We start from the raw sequence: 21,746 nt of genomic DNA on the forward strand, positions 1-21,746 counted from the left end.
GTGGGCACGTGGTTTTAAACATCTTGTAGGCCATATATGTTTGCAGTATGATTTACAAATTCTTACACATACTATTTCATAGTGTTTATAATTACACAATTTCTGACTAGATTCTGTTCAACTTTCTTCTAAAAGAACAATCACAGCTTCTGAACAAAAATGGTCAAACCTAGCAACGGGGTCAACCACACCTCAATAAGATAGAAGTTGTCTCTTCCGTTCTCAGAGTTGCTCCAAGAATGTTGATTCTAGTGACTCCTAAATCACTCCTGGGCTAAATATCCTTGCTAGGATTTTTTAAAGCTAAGTTAGGAGCTCTGAGAGGATTTTCAGAATGTTTGTGAATACGGGCCCAGGTGCTTCTCTGCTGATGTAGTTGAAGTAGACCTCTCCACTTACAGATGTGAGGGATTTCTGTTCAACAAGCAGGAAGCCTAATAGTTCGTGCTCACAGCAAGTTTTTAAAAAAAAAACCTTACTGTTGCCCACCAAAGGACCAATGTCCTTTGAATTTTAACATGATATAATTCTGTATACAGGTCTTAGAATACAAAGCACTTCAATGGTTTCTGTAACCCTGTGCAGCTCCCAGAATATCCAGTAGACTTTTGCTCTTGAATTTTACTAAATGTGATAATTATATTTAACAACTTTGCTCTACCAGGTCCGTCTTTGGCCTGTGACTTAAAGTATATTGATCAGAATTTCGGATTTATTTCGAATCCACATAATTGACTGTAACCACATATCTGGCACCATGTTTTTTATTTTATTTGAACAAGGAGGGGAATTATTTTATAGAGAGCATTTAAAAAATAAATAAAAAAACCGGTTCTGTAGTTTCTTGTGCATGGACATTTTATTGACACATCCACTAGATGGCAGTGTGACATACTAATGGACCCTTGCCCTTTTTATTTTTGCATGAATCGGTCCATTTTCAGGGTTCACGGTTGATGGGAGTCTTTTGAACGCAATAATAAGTCCTCCATAGAGTGTGAACTACATAAAACAGTTTTAAACAGTGAAAAAAAAAAAAAAAAAAGCAACCACTGATGTAGACTATCTTAAGATTTACAACCAAACAATCTTCACTTGAAACAAATGATTAAAACATATTTCAAATAGAGCACACACAGCTTGCAGCTCAGTCTTCACTGAAGTGAACCAGCATAACAGGCTGTGCCTCTCATATCAGAGAGAAGCTTGTAAATATTACATAACAAGACACTTGAATGTTGCCCAGCTGGTTGTGTGGAGAGAGCAGGAATACAGTCCATGCCATCACACCTCCTAACAGACCACTTCACCATTCCTCCCTGGTAGTTCCAGAAATGAGGTGGTGGATGGGTGGGGGTGTACTAAGCAGTCTGTGAGCTTGCTTGATTTTCTGTAGATTTAGGCCTAAGCTGTAGAAGCTGATAATGACCCATTGTTCTTTTCTAGCCTGAGCTATGAACACAAACCAATTTATCTTTCTTCCCCAACAACTGTTTTTTTATGAAAGGCCTTAAAGTGAGGTCCAAAGACGAACACATGTCGGGCAAATATGTGTAATACAAGGAACATTGTGTGTTATTGTCATGGGGCCTGATAAACACGCTTCTCTATTAGCGTAGTTCTGACGTCAGAGATGAATGGCACCGATGCGCAGTGATAATAGAGCTGTCCACAACTAGGAACCAAACCGGAAACAGTTCAATTTCCCTTCAAAATAGAAGCATGGCACATAAAGCGAATCAATTTTATATCCATGGCATTATAGGCTACAGTGAATCTGATCCGGACATTTTCAATGATCTTGAAGAAATAATGACTTAACATTGTGGCCATTGTCCATTGCCTATATACTAGCTTAAAGATTTATAATGAACAAATACATGTAACTTGTGGAAGTGGAATTGAAAATTTGTCAAAAGTTGAAGTTCGAGTATTCAAAAGCTTTTTCATAGCTAAATCTTTGTAATTGTTAAACATTGATGATATAAGACATTTTTAAACATTGTTAAAAATACTCTTATTTTATTCTCAAAGAAATGTCAATTTCCCCCCAGCCTTTAAAATAAAGGACCAAAATATTTAGAAAACGAGTAAAATGTTCGCACACTGAGTAGATAAAAAGGCCTATCTGTAAATGTGTTTAATTTACAAAAACATGAAGGTTAAAACACATAAAACAAGAAACAAGATGTATTATAATAATATTTTAACTTACTTACTTTTAACTCACTAAAAATGACTTACTATTTAACTTACTCGGTGTTAAAGCACTAAAGTCAATGACTTACTCATTTTTTAAAACTGTTTAAATAACAAACAAAAGCGTCACATGACCTTACAGCTAATAAGTAGGCCTACATTTTATTCACTAAAAGCTGATTCTATGCTTTTATATTGAAAGGTAAACATCCTGTTATTTCCTGCTACAGCTGCCTGTTTGACGCATTTGAAAGCGCAATAGAGAGAAAGAGGGAGGCTGAGTTGACAGTGTGACAGACTTTCTCGGGGACTCACTGGAAATACCTTTGGCCGGGTCGCTGTCATAAGGCGCCCCTACGTGTTTAACTAGACTCCGGAGGATTTCAGCCTCGTTGAGAGACCCGCAGCTCACCGCCCAGAGCCCTGCACCCTCCCGCAGCTTTAAAAAGGGAACAAATAGGACGAGTGGCGCTGCTTCAGATTCCTCTCTGGTAAGTAGGACTGATGTAGTGCTTTGCAGACTGACGGTGTGGGCCCGCGTAGTAGCCTAATGTGTGTCAACTTATTATCCGGGCTCCGTCAGATTTCAGCAGGGGACTTTACTCTAATGCGCATCCTTCGAGGTGCATATTATGGTGCTGTCCGGACCTTCACTGCTTCATGTGTGCTGTTGGCGCAGGCTGCTCTGCACTGTCATGTTATTGTGGATGCGGCCAGCAGGCATGTTGACAGTAGAGGGGGTGTGCAGCAGCGCTTATGCAGAGAAATACAACTGGTGTAGAATGGTCAGCAGTGCATGAACACAACAATCCTTTAATATTATTGCTATGGGCTTCTTAAAGTGTCCATGTGGCACTATACAGCGAGATTACAGTGACTTCCTAATGCTATCCCATCCTTTATTATAGGCTAGTCCAACAATAACTGCGTACAAAGTAAACATCTTAATACGCCCCCCCCCCCCCCCCCCCGTGGTAACTATAATATCCTGAAGTGATCAATCATATTTCCATTCAATTCCAGAAATAGTCCTTTACTGTGGACTGGTTTTCATCATGGCTTGGGACCCCTTGAAGGGACTGAAAGTGCACTGAGATTATAAACACAGGTCAGCAGGACCACAATGATGCTAATATGTTGCAGGCTTTCCTCCAACCTTTGCTTTTTTTTTTTTACATTTGGGGTAATTGGAAGGCGAGTTTAAGATAATCTTTAAGGAGGCTTATTAGGCTGAATTGATAAGAACTGGTTTAAGTGGTCACATACTGTTAGAAACCCTTGTCTTATCAAAGGCTACCAAATACTTCTACATGAAGGAAGAATTTTAATTGCAGACAAAAATGAATGTTTGCTATAATACTAACTTTGGTGTGTTTGAAACACAGTGTCATCTTAATCAGGAGAATTTGGTCAGTGGTTTTCCAGTCTAACAGAGCCTTGATAACTCTCGTTCATATCTCTTACATTAGAGTGGAGCAGTTATCGTAACAGGTCCTTGACCTCATATATGTGTTTCTGTGTACACAAGCACTACTACCTAGTAAATCAATACACCCCAGCACCTTGAACAGTTACACAACCTTGAAGTGTTCATGACTCCAGTGTGACAGGTCTGAGGACTCCTCGGCCATGTAATCAACATACCAAACAGTTTTTCACAGCAAATGCAATTTTGAACCTTGTAATTTTTCACATCGCTTCACACCAATCAAGTGATTACACAAACACTCGCGAGGTAAAAAGGAGGTTTAGATTTAAGCAAGCAAATCCCTGTTTGACCACGCTCATGACTAGACTAAACTTGGCTCTCATCTAACCTGCCCTGTCAGTCTGAGTAGTGAGTGGAGCTGTCTGCAAGTTTGCACTGTGTGTGTGTTTGTTTCCGTGTGTCTTAATTCATGGCTTTTGTTTTTTTTAATATCAACACTTTGATGTTGTCAGTGTGAGGCGAAGACTTCAGTGTAATTGAGATGACTTTTGTGTCTCTGTTTGAGAGCGAGACAGAGCAGAGACAGATTGAGATGTCAGCCTCCTATTATAAGAAAAATGACTCACTGTTTTCTCACAGGTACAATCCTCTCTAACTGAAGATCACATAAAAAAAACAAACCCCAAAGAGCTTTTTAGGCTTTCAAAGTGTCATTTGAGTTTGGACAGCAAAATGGTGGGCCTTTAATCTCTTTGTCGAACTGCATCTAGGTGTGTTCCCCGGGCAACAGTTATTTGGTTTGTGTGGCAGGTAAGTGGGGCACACCTAGGCAAAGATCACCTCGCTGGAATGTTCTGTGCCTGTGGATTGTGTGTGTTTTTTTTTTTTTTGTCGTTTGTCTGTGCTGTTGGCAAGCAGGTAGATTCCTGGGAGAGGAATGCCATGCCTCCCCTGGAGGCGTTGTTTCATAATCAGGACTATGAAGCCACGTGCAGTGACGACAGTAACGTCTGGTGAACACAGCAGAGGGTCAGACATGTGAGCACAGTGGCATCCAGAATAAACGAGTGAAGTGTCTTTTTTCAGCCCTTAAGGGAAGAACATTTCAGAAGACCAAACATTGATAATGAAAGAAAATCCAAACAGCTTTAAAAGAGGATTGAAACAGGGGAAACTCACTTACCAAGAAGTTAAGAAAAAAGTGAAGTCAGATGTATTGATAGCTAAATGAATATACAATGAATCAGTAATCACTTTGATGATATATTTAATCATGAAAAATGCCCCCCAAAAATAAGGCTTGTCTATATGATACAATTGTGAGGTGGTTTTTTTGTTGTTGTTGCTTTTTGACTGTGTCTCACAAAACAGACAAAGCAAATGCAGTGTCACTTTGTTTGAAAATGTATTGACCAAAAAAAAAAACTATCTGTAAGTGAATAAAAGAACAACAGATAAATTAACAATACGCCCCAAATCTTAACACTACCATTTTGTATCTTCCCTTTCCCAAAGCTGCTTTATACCAGCTTCTTTAAAAAAAAAAAAAAAAAAAGTTTGGAAACTTTCTTTATTTCAATTACAACAGATCAGAGGAGTTAAATAAAATACTTATACACAGTAGAGATGTCTGTCCATGGCTCCGTGATTCTGTGGCGGGACAATGTCAGTCAGTTAATTAATCCACTGATTTTTTTACAAATTGAAAGATCTTAACTATTTGCTGAAGTTTCAAAACATTTGTTCAATCATTCATGATCACCCTTGAGGCATTTTTGCGATCTCTGAATTTTCATCGAACATCCAAAACTGGTCACATTTAAAAAAAAATGTATCCAGCAATTTAGTTCATAAGCAAATGCCAATCAATATCCATCAGACTCGACCTCTTATTTAGTTGTCATTCCAAATGCTAATGTGCTTACATGTGCTTACTACACCTGCTTATATAATTCGATTGTTTAATGATGCACTCACATGCAGATAAGGCAGTTTATGTAATAACAGTTCATCAGACAGGTTCATGACTGAAGGTTTAGCAGGCTTTCCACCGACGCACTGAATCTGTTTACTGACGTGATGCATCGTGAAGATGAGTATGCAAAGAGTTCCCTTTTAATGTGTTGTACCCTTGTCATTCTCAGATCACAGAGGATGGGACTGAATTGAGAAGAAGCAGCGGCATTGCAGAAGAAAAGAAAAAAAAAAGCTCTGTGGATATTTTCAGTAACCATCAAGTTGGGACTCGTCGACATACAAAGCTGGGCTTTTAGCAAACGTTTTACCTTCTTACGAGAACATGGAGAACTGATCAGAGGTCAGCAGGCGCACAAAAAGGAAGCTCCTCCCTCCCTGTCCACTGACTACAATGGCGGGGCTCAAACGTCATCATGACGGGAAAATCGCCGGGCTGTATGATCTGGACAAGACGCTGGGCCGTGGACACTTTGCTGTGGTCAAACTGGCGCGACATGTTTTCACGGGGGAAAAGGTACGCTTGTTCATGTCTGTACATGCAGTGGAATGCTCTGATGACTGGGCTTCCTCATACTTTAGTTGCCTTTTATAGACGACAGCCTCTCCCCAACAGACATACATTCCAAAGATGGGTGACTAGTAACGCAATCAGTATCAGCAATTATGGGTTTTAATTCCAAGTGGAAACAACCTCTGCCGTTTGGGAAGGTTGTTGCTGATAGTTGTCTTTCATCAGCTGTCACAATCAGCTGTGGCTCAGTTAGCAGAGTCGTCGTCTCTCAACCGGAAGGTCGAGGGTTCGATCCCCAGCTCCTGCAGGAACATTTCCGCTGCGTCCTTGGGCAAGAGACTTAACCCTGAATCTTACTACATAGCTACCACTGCCATCAGTTTGTGAATGGGCATGAATGGGTTGGTGTGACATGCCGTGTAAACAGGGACTGCGCCAGGATTTTTTTCTCTCCTGGTACTGAGGGGGAGCTTTACTAATATATTGGGATGCTATGAATAGTCGATTTTCATCAATTCATAGCTACTTTTTAAGTTGTCTCGTTTTTTTTTTGTTGAATAAAATCAAACATACGTGAGGGGGCTTAGCTGGGCTAGACAGATTTGTAATGGAGCTAGAGCGCCACCTAGCCCCGGTGTAGCGCCGTGCTCGGGTGTAAAAGCGCTTTGAGTAGTCAGAAGAGCAGAAAAGCGCTGTACAAGCTCAAGTCCATTTACCATCTATCACTCGTCCTCATCATGCTGCTCTTCTAGGTTGCCGTGAAGGTGATAGACAAGACTAAGCTGGACCCGGTGGCACGGGGCCACCTTTTCCAGGAGGTGCGGTGCATGAAGATGGTGCAGCACCCCAACGTGGTGCGCCTGTACGAAGTCATCGACACGGCCACAAAGCTCTACCTCATCCTGGAGCTGGGAGACGGAGGAGACATGTACGACTGCATCATGAAGCATGACGGAGGACTCACTGAAGAGGTGAGGGGGATTGTGGGAAGGGGAGTGGAATTCAGTAGCGTGGATTCAAGCCTTCAGCTGTTAGGTGAGGGTTCATCCTACATAGGAGATAAGAAATGAAAATAGATTCATGAAGGGTCATATTATTGTTAAATCATGCGCCACTAGACTGGTATTAACAAAATTAGTAAATCAGATACTGGTTCTGAAGTTAACATACCGCAGACACTCAGAGGTAACTCTGTGAGACAGTGAAACTTGTAACAAGACATTTGTAGAAGGAAAACTAACTGTTCAAAAAAGCAAGAAGCAAAAAAAGTATGTTGAAATAAAAGTCTTGTCCAGAACAGAAAAAGTTCACAATTCTTTAGCAGAAGATGCTTTTATCATAGCCTCTGTGATGTTTATTTCACAATGATCACGATGACTCAGGTTCTTTTTGAAAAGTGGAAGAGAAAATCGATACCATCATTTCTGCCCACTAAGTATGTGCTTACACCAGAGACAGTTAGCAACTTAGCATCGCTCAGAAGAGAAGCTGCAAAAAAAGGGGGAAACTTTTAGCTTAGCTATTTCCAAAGATGACAGAAACCTGCCAATCAGCACTCATGTGCAGAGTAGATTTATATATAAAAAATCTGCAATAAAACAAAGAGTAAAAAAAATCTTGTTTCAAAGTTGACCTTGTTTTTCTCAAGAGAAAGGCAAGCCAGCTGCTTCCTCCTGCTTCTTCTCCCATTTCTATGTTAAGCTAACTGGCTGCAAGCCACGGCTTCATATAGAATGGAAATAAATGAAACTTTAAGACGCGTATTCCCTGAATTGTCTCCAGGCAGTGGTTCTCAACTGGTGGGTCGGGACCCAAAAAATTGGGTTGCAAAGCTGTTTTCAGTGGGTCATGAATGTGTACCTGGGATAAAAATGGTGTCAAAAAAGTCTACAAAGCACTTTTTAAACTTGTCTGATGTGTTCAGTTTCTTGCCTCCATCACGTTTTATAACATCTACTGAGTTTTCATTAAATAAATCTGATTAGTTGTAAAATATCAGAAATTTGGGTCATGATTTCTCATGGAGGAGTCGGTGGTGGTTCCTGAGGCTACACGAGTTGAGAACCACTGGTCTAAGTAATGCTTTAGTGTGTCTTAAATAAACTAGGAAAGCTTATTGACAAGCAAGTGTGTTTCGTTGGTGTTCATGTCACAAGCCAAACAGAGGCAGTTCAAATTGGCCAGAGGGTTTAAATGATGTCTGTATAATTGTCCATCTTGTGTTAGCTTTCTTCCAAACTCTCAAATAAGAATCTAACTCATTTCCATTTCCATTGATTACTTTTTATTGTCTTTCCCGCTCAAGGTGGCCAAATGTTTCTTTGCCCAAATTGTCCACGCCATCTCCTACTGCCACCGGCTGCACGTGGTGCACAGGGACCTAAAGCCAGAGAATGTGGTGTTTTTTGAGAAGCAAGGTGTCGTCAAGCTAACTGACTTTGGCTTCAGTAACCGCTTTCAGCCTGGGAAAACTCTCAACACCTCCTGTGGCTCACTGGCCTACTCGGCTCCTGAAATACTGCTGGGGGACGAGTATGACGCTCCTGCCGTGGGTAAGTTGACAGAAATGTCTAAGAGTGTGTTCTGGGTTAAGTTGAGGGGACGATATCTTTGCTGATAATTTGTTGGTTAGTTCTTGAAGCATTTATCTTTACTGAGATGGGGCAATTTCCAAGTCCGAAGTCCGGCAGGCTCAGGCTGTCCTCCGCCATATATTAGCCAGGTTAAGCTATGCTATTACGTTCACACTCTCTCTTATCTGCAGACCTACTGATAGCTCCGCTTGCACTTCGACTACACTATATGACCTACAGTACTTTGGACGGACCCTGCAGACAATATGGCATACATGTAGCTTTATTAGCCTGCTGATAAGAGGAGAGGAAATGCTCAAAGTTCAGAATGTGGACGCCATCCTGGCTGTCTGTAAATAGGACTATAATGTGAAACTTCATATAAAGAATTGCAGTCTTTTACCTGCATTTGACTGTTGTCCCCTGCTAAGTTCAAAATTACGGCCTTTCAGTGTTCAGTAAAATCTGACATCAAGTCAGGCAAAAATGTGTTTCCTCAGCTGAATCACCACATCCTTCCTTCAAGCTGCATCCCATTTGTGCCTCTGTCTCTTCTTTTGAGAGTGGAATAGTTCTGCCTGAGCCACAGCTTAAATTTAAAATTAAAATGCTGTTGGGGGGGGGGAAATGAAAAGAGGCGTGTAGATTTTGGGGTGAAAAAGGTAAAGAAGCGTTAAAAGAGGACAAAAGAATAGCAGGAAAAAAAAAAAAAGCATCAGTAGTCCCATGTGTTCACCCAGAGGCCACTGCGTCAGAGCAGGGGAGAAACATTTTCTATTTTTCTGACTGAGTGGATTTGCAGTGGCTATTTTCTCCTGTTTGCCTTCGCTCTCTATCTATGTCTCTTTTGTGCCAGGCACATGAGCTGCTCCCAAGTCCTGAAAAGGAGTAATAATAGTGGCTGTAATTGTACTGCATGTGTTGTATTGAGTGACTGTGTGAGTAGCCGCACAAGTGAGGTCAGCTGTCCTGTAAAGCTTGTCTGAGCGCCTGACCCAGATGACAAACCAGACATTTGTGGGCATTTTCAGTACATGTGTGTGTGTGTGTGTGTGTGTGTGTGTGTGTGTGTGTCTGTTCTGTCCTGCGGAGTGTTGGTACTGCCTGTCTGCCATTGTTCATTCAGCTGTGATGATGATGTTTTGATTGCGAGGATTATCCGCCCAGTCGGGGTAATGTTGTGTGATTCTATCAGCATTGCAGTTTGATGTGGAACAGGATGAACGGAGGCCAGCAGGCCTGACGTGTGGAGCTTTGAGGTAACATGGCCTGGGATCTCATTGCTGCCAAGGCACTTGCTGACAGTCTGAAGGTGCTGAGGTTTGCTGGTGACGTGCCAGGTGGCAGCCGGCCCAGTTTGTAGCAGAGATAAAGAGACTGTCCGCACTATAGGCTCTCTCAAGTCGGGCCTGTTTAGAGTTCTTTGCTCTGTTTTAGGAAGTGCTGCAAATACTTTTAGATGAAAAATGATGGGAAAAAGAGAGGGAAATGTTGCACCGGCACTCAGCCCTACAGCTGATAGAAGCAGTGGATTAGCAGAGTTAAAGAAACGAAACTGCAAAAATGAAAATAAGAGTTCAGTTTTATTATGAATCCAAAGTCTCATCATTCTGCTTTGCTCGGGGCTATTTCCTACAAATTAAGAAGGATTTCATCAATGGTTAATCTGTTGTTTATTTTGTCAATAAGTTGTCAATAAAGTGTACAAGAACTGTGAAGAATACTGATTGTATATACCCAGTTCCCATTGTGACAAGCTTTGTCGGAGAAAATACATGCTAAACGCTAACAGAGAGTAAACATCTTGAGGATCAAATACACAACTTCTGACATGGTGTAAGCATTTTTGTGCTCTGTCGGGAGCAGATGATTGCTTAATAAGTTCCATGAAAAGACGCCTGCCTCTTTTTTGCTTTCTGATGTTGTGCAGTGTGTGGGCTCGCTCCTTTTTTTTTTTTTTGTCTCCAGTAAATGGAAAGTTAAATATAGATCTCTGCTCCCTCTTCAAGGAGCACAAGCTGCACTTAAAAAAAAAATAAAAAGACTTACTTAATAGCAATTACAAAGAACATATCCTGGACACATGCATAATTTAGAGTGTATCAGTGCATAATGAACCTGCACAAGTGGAGGATCTTTTTTGAAAAACATGTTACATAATGATCAGCAGGCCAGGATGGTGAACTTGGCGGACCAGCTTGGGGTTAACAGTGTGGAAACATAAAGGGAGTGGTTGTTGGTTATCTTGGGGAAACAAAGGTTGTTAAAATGCAGTTCAGGATGGAGGAAAGGGATGTTTACACTCCCAGCTGTCATCAATAAGTAGCCTGCATGGTTAGCTCGAGGGACGCTTCTGTTTCGGTGACGTGAACCCTGTAATCAAGAGATGTGTCAACCATCTGGTTTATAAATAAAGTTATTGAGGAAGGAAGTTCGGGGGACGGCTGACGCAAGCAATGAGGGAGCAGGGTCATGGTTGCTAGGATACGTTGGCTAGGGGGTAAGATGGTGGTGGGGACTGCAGCAGAGTTTGATCCCTCCATCAGCAGCATGATACGCTCCTTCACAGCCTCAGAGCAATAAATACTCACCACCCACAGTAAACTGGCACATTTACTTTACCAGATTGAAATCTCCAGTGTATCCAGGCAACATGCAATCACATGAAGAAATGCGAAGGCATATCCTCAGGGTTTGGGGAGGATTAACCTATTTTGGCTCTTCATTTTTTTTTTTTATGGAACAAACAACTGCATGTTACACAATCATAGGGGATGTTGTGGTTGTATTACGTCTGCTGCTCAGTCCCAGGAGAGGAGTCATCTGCATGCTATATTACATTTCTGGTTAGTTTTATATTTAAAAAGAAGAACTCGTATTGGCCTCCTGAGAAGTTTCCTCTATAAGTGATGTATTAACAGTCATTTTGTTCAATGCCGGCTGCAGCAGTAGGCACGTAGTATTTCAACTTCAATATTAAAGACCCTATGAGGAGTTTTTATCTGGTCAAGTATCAGACTTAAATTACTACTGATTCCCTTATATGACCTACAATAGCAGACGTGACTTTCATTGACATTATTTATGTCACCGCCCACAGTAAAGATACTTTTAAAGAGGACATATTATCCCCCTTTTCCGCCTTTTAAAAAAGTCCCATGTGGTCTAAATGAAACATCTGTGCTGTGCTTTGGTCAAAATATAACATGAATCAATCCAGAGGAGGTTTGTGACCCTGTATAAACCAGCTCTCTCAGAATGCTCCGTTTTGGTGTGTGTGTCTCTTTAAATGCAATGAGCCCCCCCCCCCCCCCCTGAGTTTTCCCAGCAGACATCACTCCTCTGTAGCAAGAATAAAAATGGCAGACCTGCGCAAAAGTTTTGCTCTAGGCTGGAGGTGGAGTCCGTGGGTGTGTTTAAATCTTTTTTTTGCTTCATCCTCGTGGTAAACAAACACAGCACAGCTTGGCAAATTATGAATGCTAATGTGAACTCACTTTGTGCTGATGTTCATGCCGCTCAGAAACAGCAAGACAGCGTTGATACTATTTGCATATCTTTCAATATATTACATGTAAAGGCCAAAATCTTGCAGTTGTTTTTTGTGGAGATGTTATCAATAGGGCCCGACCGATATGGAATTTTTAGGTCTGATTCCGATGTCGATATTAGGGAGAGAAAAAATATATCTGATATCTTTGTTTGATCTGTAGAGATAGATATACAGTAGATATTCACATTTATTGTGTTCTCCCTCAAATGCAGTAATCAATCACTTAAATAAATAATGAAGACAAGATGGTCACTCTACTGGAAAGTAACTGCGCATGTATGGCATCTCTGCTTGAGAGTGATAACGCTTGTTGTTGTCCATATAGCACACTCTGCTGGTGACAGAGAACTACTAGTGAAATACAATGAAACTCAAATGCTTTTTTACTTGTGAGTAAGTCTATAGCAGCGTATATCAGCAATAAAATTAGTTGATACTGATAGTGACTGGATATGCTGATATACGCCGATATTATCGACTGGCGGATGAATCGGTCGGGCTCTAGTTGTAAAAAAAGGGGTCAACAGACTGACTAAGGAACTGTAAGCTGTAATGTCACTGTCTCTCTGCTCATAGCCAGACAGCTGAATGTGTGTCAGTGGACCATCCTGCTGACCAGAGCGCAATACAATGCCAAGAGCAAAATGTTGCTCTTTTAAAAAGGGCTCATTGGAACAAGAGAACTGTTCCATAAAATTAGCATTAGTATGAAGCTTTGGGGGATGAACACGTTAACCCACTTTACTAGGACTGAGTGTTTATGTGGGAGCGCATGCATGCGTGTGTGTGAGCATGACGCTGTCGGCAGGCTGCAGTGCAGAGTGTCATCTTTGGCTTGACAGATGTGTCCTACGCTAGTTCATATTTACAGAAGTGGCTTTGATCGAGTGTTTTTTGTGCCTCATTTGAACTGGGGGGAAGACAGCTCTTGTTTTCTATTTAATGTAATCTAGGTCACTAAGCAGAAACAACATATGCATTTCACTCATCTGGTCTGTCATGGTTATTTTCCATTGCTGTGGCCTAGAAACTTAAAACATTAAACTTTTTCTTATGAGCTCATAGTGATTTTTTAAATATGAACTGACTGCATTCTTGATTTATTGTTGCAGATATCTGGAGTCTGGGGGTTATCCTCTACATGCTGGTGTGCGGTCAGCCCCCCTTCCAGGAGGCTAACGACAGCGAGACGCTGACCATGATCATGGACTGCAAATACACAGTGCCTCCACACATCTCCCATGCATGCCGAGAGTGAGTAACACACACAAGCACAAAACTACATGGATGGACGGAGTACTCTGCAGATACTGCATATTTCATGTTTATAGATGTGTGAAGACAAGAGACAGAAGAGAGAGGAGCGGCCTCTCTTCTGCTCCTCCTCGTTGTCCTGCTTTCACTCGCTGCTGCAGTCAGCTGCTTCACCAGAGATGCAGTGCAGCGTTAAGTGTATCTAATGCACCCTTTAAAATCAGCCCTCTATTTTTAACATTGTGAGGGTTTAACGATGCGTCAAAGCAGAGCAGGGCCAAATAGGTGCTGAGAACACTTTGGATGGCTCTGGCCTTACAAACACATTGTTTCTGGACATGACTTCAGTATTTGATGCACTTTTGCACAGAGAAATTTAAATTCTGGCACTGGTCCTAGTTGACTCACCCCTGTGGCCTTGAGTAAAACAACGTATATTTAGCTATTTAGCCAGTGAAGTTAGGTAGGCTACACCTAACGTAACTGGACTGAAAAACAAATAGTAAAGCTACATAGCTCACTTGCAGAATTATATAGGAGATAGGATTCGACTGTTTTTAAAGAGGACATATTATACCCCCTTTCTACCTTTTCAAACGGTCCCCTGTGGTCTAAATGAAACATCTGTGCTGTGCTTTGGTCAAAATATAACATGAATCAAGCACCAGAGGAGGTTTGTGACCCTGTATAAATCAGCTCTCTCAGAAAGCTCAGTTTTGGTGTGTGTGTCTCTTTAAATGCAATGAGCCCCCCCCCTGAGTTTTCCCGGTAGACATCAATCCTTCACTAGCGAGAATAAAAATGGCAGACCTGTGCAAAAGTTTTGCTCTAGGCTGGGAGTAGAGTCCATGGGTGGAGAAACCAGAATCCCACTGTGACATCACAAGGAGAACACATTTGGAACTGAGCACTTTTCTATGTGTTGTATGACTTATGCAGACCACAAACAAAGGACTGGATGGGTTTATTTGATATTTTGTGGGTTGGTAGACACTCAGGTTACCCAAATATATGTTCAGAAAAAGTTTTCACAATATGTCCCCTTTAAAGATTTGAGGCAAACTGAGAAAACCCTGCTCTTTGGTTTCAGCTGCTGACAGGTCATTTTTTGTGTTGATTTGATCTTTGCATATATTTAAAAAGCATCACCTTAGTTCAGCTGGACTTCTTCCATACAAGCTTCACAACCACTGGCTCTGATATCAGATGTGTGACTGTGAATACCTTAGCTTTCTAAAAACATTCATTAAAATGTTGGTTTTTAAAATGGTTATTCCATTATGTGGAAATGTTGTGGCTTCTGTTTCTATCACATTAGCATTGTACATCTCAAAGGGCTGATGAATGGGGAAAAAAATAGATCAAATGACAAAAAAGTTAGACAGTTTATTTGACTCTCTTTATTTGGAGGTAAAACTGACAGTGGGCCAAAGTTCAAGTGAAGTCAGTGAGTAAACTGTGATGAAACTCAGCAGACGGTTTGGGTAATCATTACCATTTGCCTTCATTTTCCCTTCCAGTAAAGTTTTGTTAACCTTTCTACACGTGCGACTGCTGTTGTTTCTGCAATGTTTGCCTAATTGTAGTGATAAAGTCTTATCAGTTATACATTTCAGGGAGTATAACCTGAATCTTGTTATTATTGCTGCTACAATGAACAGCCAAAACAAAAAAAGCCATGTGATGTTTCTAAACATGCTCCTGAATACGATCTAATTATCCAAATATTTCAGGAATATTGATGTGTATCTTAATAAAAGAAGATTATTTTCTTGATGTTCTGTAGTTCCCATTACCCTAATTTCCCCTCTGTCTCCCTCCAGTCTTATAGCTCACATGTTGCAGAGGGACCCTAAGAACCGAGCAACCCTGGATGAAATCGGGGGTCACGAATGGCTTCAAGGTGTCGACCCCTCACCTGCCACCAAGCTGTCCACCCCATTGGTGTCGCATCGCAGCCTGTCGGAGGAAGAGCACGGCTCCATCATCCAGCGCATGGTGCTTGGGGCCATAGCAGATCGAGACACCATAACCGAGTATGTGTCCTTCCATGAGTCACACACAAAAAATGAACACGCAGCTATTCTTTCCTTTGTAATCTCAGAAAAATTTGCCACGCTCCGCTAGTCCAACTTCAGAGTAATTGAGTGTCCTCAGCAGTTTAATTGCCATTAACAGCCAGCTGGCAGTAAATCCTGAGCTGTTGCCATGTCAAATTAAATCTCCATCCCCGTCACTTCCTTTTGACTCTCGGCAGGGTTTGTCCTGATCTGTGTGTACATGTGTGCATCTGTCTCAGTGTGTGTGTGTGCGTGCATCTGTGTTTACCTGTGTGATTTGGAATTTATATTGATTCACCTTGTGTCATCCTAGAGCTCTGGAGTCAAATCAGTACAACCACATCACAGCTACATACTTCCTGCTGGCTGAGAGGATGCTGAGGGACAGGCAAGAGAAGGAGCAGTACAGCCAGACACGATCGCCCAGCCCCAGCAAGGCCCAGTTCAGGTACACACGCGCATACACACAAAAACAAATACACATTCACAAACATGTCTCGAGATAGACAGAATGCTGCATCTGCACTGCAGCGCTGCATACTGCCAGCTTACAGCAGACAAGCTTGACAGCAGATGGTCAGTCGGAGCCTTTCTCAGCAGAGACTGTGAAGACGGACTGAGAATAGATAAGAGGATGCAGGTCAGCAACGTACCACCAAATGTCTCTGGAAACAAAGTAGATTGAACAGTTTATATGCTTCTAATTGAGAGATTTAAAAGCAAAAAAATGTGGAGGAGATTGAAAAGAACTTCTACAAATGTTACCTATACACAGGCCTTACTCATTTGACCAAAAGAGGACTCTTTGTAGAAATTCATTACAACACTTAAAGCTTTTTCGGTAGCTAACTATTAAACGAAATGATTCTAAAACAGAACAAGTGAAAAATATAATCACAGATGTTTACTACCTGGTGTGTGCTGCGACACCACACAGCTTGTATTTTTATTTTTACCATGTACATCAGATAGGACTCCCAATCAGTAAATTACCATGTAGCTATCATGTTGCCTAATTAAACTGATTAAGTTTGCTTCCACCATGCAAATTCATCTGTCAGTCAGATTTCCAGCTTTTAGACAACTGATGCAGGGACTTCATTTACCGGTCTTCAATTTAGAACGTTTTAACAGAGGCTAAAACTTGTCACTATTAGTTAAAAGAGTGCCCCAATTTTCTTGGAAAAACTCTTTTTTCTTGGAGAGTTGGATTAAAATATTATTTCAATTTTCTCTTTGTGTGAAGTAAATAAGAGTTTACAGCCACCTGGAGGGTAGCCTAGCATAGCCTAGCATAAAAACCTTAAACAGGGGGAAACTAGTGAGCTAACTGGCTTAAAACAACTTAGATTATCTGCCCACCAACACTCTGAAGGCTTACTCGTCAATGAAATTCAACAGTGTTTTAAGTATGGCTTTTGTATGGATTCAACAGGGGTGCATACAGAGAAGAATTCAGAAGGCTTATTAGCTTAGCTTACACAAAAAATGTGGTTAGGTTGCATAACAATATACTACATGCTTAAAATATTTCTTCACAATACATGCCAACATGATGCATCACTTTTCTTTTATCATTGTTAAGGACTAGGTTTAACAGCTTGATGCGTGCATGCTAAACCACGCTTGACTCATCTCTGTACTTCAGCATTCCACACAACACATTTCCAGGCAATTAGCATTCTGTAGGTAGTGTTTGAGCATTGCAAAGATATCTGCAGGCGCTCTCCCTCCAGGCTTACAACAAATGGCATCAGAAGCATGTAAGCGATTTAAAGTTACCTCCCTCATTAAGGCTACCGTACCCACACGCTCGAGATTCTGCCACATAGCTTGTTATTACGATAGCGTTCAATAATTTTCCTGGCAATGCTCGTCAAAGTATTCGCAGGGCGGAGCTTCTGAGGGTTATAAAAGTTCAAATATTAACAAACTTTTGCATAATGCAAACCACACCTTTTATGAGACAGCACATATTTTATGATCTTATAAAACTTTTGCACTTTTCTCTGTCTTTGGCTCACTTCAGCTGGTGTTGTTGTGTTTCACCCTTCACAGGCAGTCCTGGCCCACCAGAGTTGATGTTCATCAGGATGTCAGCGATGGCTTAGGAGGTCCAGGTATCTCCCACCCTGGAGGGCCACAGTCCCCAGCCCGCAGTGCTGAGAGCCTCCACAAAGGCCCCAGGCCTAAAACAGCTCTGCTGGACATCAGCCAGCGTCAGGAGAACAACAGCCTGACACTCAGCCAGCAGCAGCAGCCTGCTCGACAAAACCAGGAGAGGGGGCTCCGGCCTCTGGCAAAGCCTCACTTAAACCCCCTCAGGCTGGGCTCTCTGACCTCAGTAGGCCCCTGCAAACCTCGCAGTCCCAGTCTCTTCAGCGTGGAGGAAGATGAGGAGGAAGAAGGTTGTGAAGACAAATTATCCCCCTCTACACTACCTGCTCAGGTGGTGCTTCGTTGCAAAGCCTCATCTTCCTCTTCCTCATCACCCTTATCGGCTTCTGGTAACCGGCTGACATCCCGTATGAGTGCGCCTGTTCTTAACCAGATCCATGAGGAGGATAAAGAGGAAGTGGAAGAGGAGGAGCAGAGCGAAGTGCTTGGACTTGGCCCACCCAAACCCAGCCTCAGTCTCAATTTGAACTCTAGAATACCGTCACCATTAACGCTTATGTCCTCACCTAAAATTGTTGGTATCAAAGCACCGGTTGCTGCTTTCACTCCAAGTCCAGAGACTAGTGATGATGACACCGAAAGCCATAAACCAGACTCTGCTATTGTAAGTGGACAGGACAATGAGAGTGAAAGAGGGCAAATGGATGGAGAGACAAGGGGGTCAGGGCAGGGCAGCCCTACCAACTGTGCTAGTCCTGGATCAGGTTCAGGCCAAGGCAAGGGCACAGCCAAAGCTGCTAGCGGCCTGGTGGAAAGCTTAAAGCTGATGAGCCTGTGCCTGAGCTCTCAGTTCCACAACCTGACAGGGGGGGGAGGGGGAGGGAGTGTGGGCAGCACCAATGTTGTTGGCGGTGACACCCAAGACCGCCCAATGTGGAGGATGTGCATGGGCGGCTCAACCGGCAGCCTGGATAAGGTCTCACTACTGGGTGGCCCTTCACCCAGAGGGAACCTGTACCACCCTCAGCCCCCGCTGGGAGACGCGCTGGCAGACCCACTGCTGGAGGGCCCCTGCACGGGCACCCTGAGGCTGGGAGAACTGGACCTGGCCAGGGAGAACCACAGGAACATAAAGAACCGGGTACTACAGATGCCTCTGAGCGACAAAACTCTGTCCGTCAACATCCACAGAAGCCCGAAGGAGGGTCTTCTCTGTACTCCGACCCCACACAGCTGCTGCCAGGTCATCTAGTGCGCAGACAGCTGCTCCATCAGCTGCTGCACCTCCACACTCCTCCATCCTCATCTACACGTTTATTCCTTTCATCTTTGCTTTAGCCTTTGACTCATGAGTTCACGTTATTATTGCCTTTTGTGCTGTTTCCTATTGTTTAACACTTACGGTGAATAACCAAGAGAAATTCCAAAAGCCACCCTTGCACTTTTAGAAACGCGACAAGTCTCCAAGGAGGAGACTGGGTGCCATGCCAAATATGTGAAGCACTTTGAGCAGATTAAACGGGACACTACGGGGACGTTTTAACCTTCTGGTGTGTTTTTAAATAAGAGACATTAAGTATGGAAACAGGTAAAGGAGGTGCTCACATCCCTGCTCTTAACACTTCTATTTATTGTATTTACAGACTTTGTGCACATTCACACACCCACCTTTATCACTGTCTGATAAGCTGATAAAAGGGAAACTTGATGAGCAGGGTTAGTTCAAGTGTCATGTTACATGTTGTCTTTTGTTGTACTTTATGCTGTTTTTTTTTTTAATATCATTATTTTTTAAATTATTTTTTGAGACAATCCTTTTATCTGTTTTTTTATACTGACTGAAAGAGTGATGTGACTGTTTTCATTCAAATGAGGACTAACAACAGGGTGACCATGGACAGCAGCACTTATGTGTTATGGTGGCACAAATATATTGTAGTCTATCACTGTTTTATTTTTCTATCTCTTAACATGCTCTGCAGACTCAGAAAGAAAAAAAAACGCACACTCACTTGTCAACTCTCTGCGCTGTTACACGGCAGAGTCTGTACATATGTGAATACCCTCTTAGCAGTACTCTGTACCTGTAGTATTGGCAGTAAAGTTGTATTGCAGTAGAAACCTGAATACTAGATCCTTCTTCACCATTGTCCTTCACTCCTACTGGATATCCAAGGTTTTGGTTGAACCCAGAGCTTGAGTTGTGTTTTGGTTGCTGAAAAACAAACAAGCATTTAAAGTCATCCCAGGAAACAGACTTTAAGGCCGTTATGCATAAAGGCAGTTCTTTAAATTCAAAATGAATGCTTCCTGGGTGGAACCTAAACCATGTAGATCCAGTAGTCTTCCAGGATCACGGTAGCCACTGTTGTAGCGTTTTTCCCAAAACAAAAACAACAACTAAGGGGCTTCAGTAGAACATAATAACATCGCCCCTTTAAGTATCGGTCTGTGTAACTGGATGTGTGACCCACCCCTAGTGGAATATATAACCTGACAGTGCATGTGTTTTGCTGTAGCAACCTTATTCCTACCCACTGAGGTCAATACACCTACTGTATCTACCTAAGGAACAGATTCTATTGGTCACTTTACTGTAGCCTCACAGCAATACCAGCGACTGCAAAATGTACAACAAAAATGGATGTGCCATAAAAATCTGTCTTGAGCATATTGTACCGTATGTATATGATAGAGATCTATTAAAATGAAACGATGTGAATGATGTCGGGGAGTCTGTTTCTTGACCTTTTTGTTTCTTTTACCCGGCTGCTTTCATTTGATTTGAGCACACATTTTGTCTTTTTAAGGTTGACCCAGATGTTTATAGACTTAGTATTTTTGTCTGTTTTGAAGGCTAAAGCCACACAAAATGAGTACAGTAACCTTCAAAACCAATATTCTGCACACTGCTGTTTCATCTCCTGAGCATGTTTTGTTTGCGGTCCCGAGTCGTTAGTTTGATAACACACAGGCAGAGCTGTTTTCTTTTGTTTTATCATGATAATTATTTTTGTTTGTTTCATGTACTACTTGTACATTTTGCCCAGAAAATTGCTCAACTCATAAATAAAAAACCCTTTACCTTTTTAATATATAGCTTCAAGCATTATCGCTGGATAACAAAGAGGCTAGAGTAGTGTGAAGTGCCAAAGATAAATGCATTTTTTTTTTTTTTGTAATTCAGTCAGACAACTGACGTTTGTATTTGTTTAAAATATTTATCGCAGCAGAACATAGTTTTGTGTTTGGCGTCTAGGCTCCGACCTAATTAATCCTTGCAGTTTTATTGTACATGCAGAAATCTGAGGAGTGATGGGATGATATCTTTAACCCCACCAAGTCGGAGCCTACAGGTGGACGCTGGGGTGCTGGTGGAGCTGAGAGTGCAGGACTGGTGCAGGCCAGAGCTGGCAATAAAAGAGCAGAGGGGGAGACCATAAATCTTACAGCTTAAATAGACCGCTAATTGTAAGGAGGTCTTGTCATGTGATTGTGGACAGTGACGCATGTCAACTGAAATCAGTGCGCCTCGGGTTGACTGCCTGAACTAGCTTGCAGGCGCCGCCTCGCTTTTGGCAGCAGAATTTGCCTAGTTGCAGTACAACGTTTTAACATTGTTTTTATTTTCCCAATACACCGCAAGGAGTTGTTATCTCTCCAACATCTGGGCTACTGTTCCAAATCAGTCCGCTATAGGAGGAAATCAGATCAGACTAGATGAGCTCTAGGGTTGACACATAAACCCTTGTGACCCACAGGCTTAGATCCACACAAGTACACATATAAACAAACCATGAAAGTGCACTTACAAAAAAAACAAGCTGTGGCACATAATCCATAAAGGATAACACACACAAATAAGATGGTGGTCATGTGGGTTTCAAAGAGTGAATGGACCAGTGATGAGGCTGTCATGTGTCTGACAGGTCACGAGCTTCATTCAGATCTATCCCATAATCCTGTGAGACATCACTGCCCCATCATCTCTCTCTTCATCCTTCTGTATAAACTAGTTCAATGTTCATTTATTTCACAATAATAAACTCAACATGAACAAAATTAATAAAAC

The 21,746-nt window shown here is 42.0% G+C and overlaps 1 protein-coding gene across 1 annotated transcript; it reads left to right on the top strand.

Annotated features, from left to right (window-relative positions):
- Window positions 1-2,452: 2,452 nt before the first annotated feature.
- On the top strand, window positions 2,453-20,396 carry LOC132990661 (SNF-related serine/threonine-protein kinase-like). Its single transcript, XM_061059014.1, has 8 exons — window positions 2,453-2,690; window positions 5,773-6,119; window positions 6,869-7,087; window positions 8,422-8,668; window positions 13,355-13,496; window positions 15,320-15,532; window positions 15,870-16,004; window positions 17,615-20,396. Exons 2-8 carry the CDS (start codon window positions 5,997-5,999, stop codon window positions 18,924-18,926), a joined length of 2,391 nt encoding a protein of 796 aa, XP_060914997.1. The 5' UTR covers window positions 2,453-2,690; window positions 5,773-5,996; the 3' UTR covers window positions 18,927-20,396.
- The last annotated feature ends 1,350 nt before the right edge of the window (window positions 20,397-21,746 follow it).

This window comes from Labrus mixtus, chromosome 16, assembly GCF_963584025.1.
Source record: "Labrus mixtus chromosome 16, fLabMix1.1, whole genome shotgun sequence".
Lineage (NCBI taxonomy): Eukaryota > Metazoa > Chordata > Actinopteri > Labriformes > Labridae > Labrus > Labrus mixtus.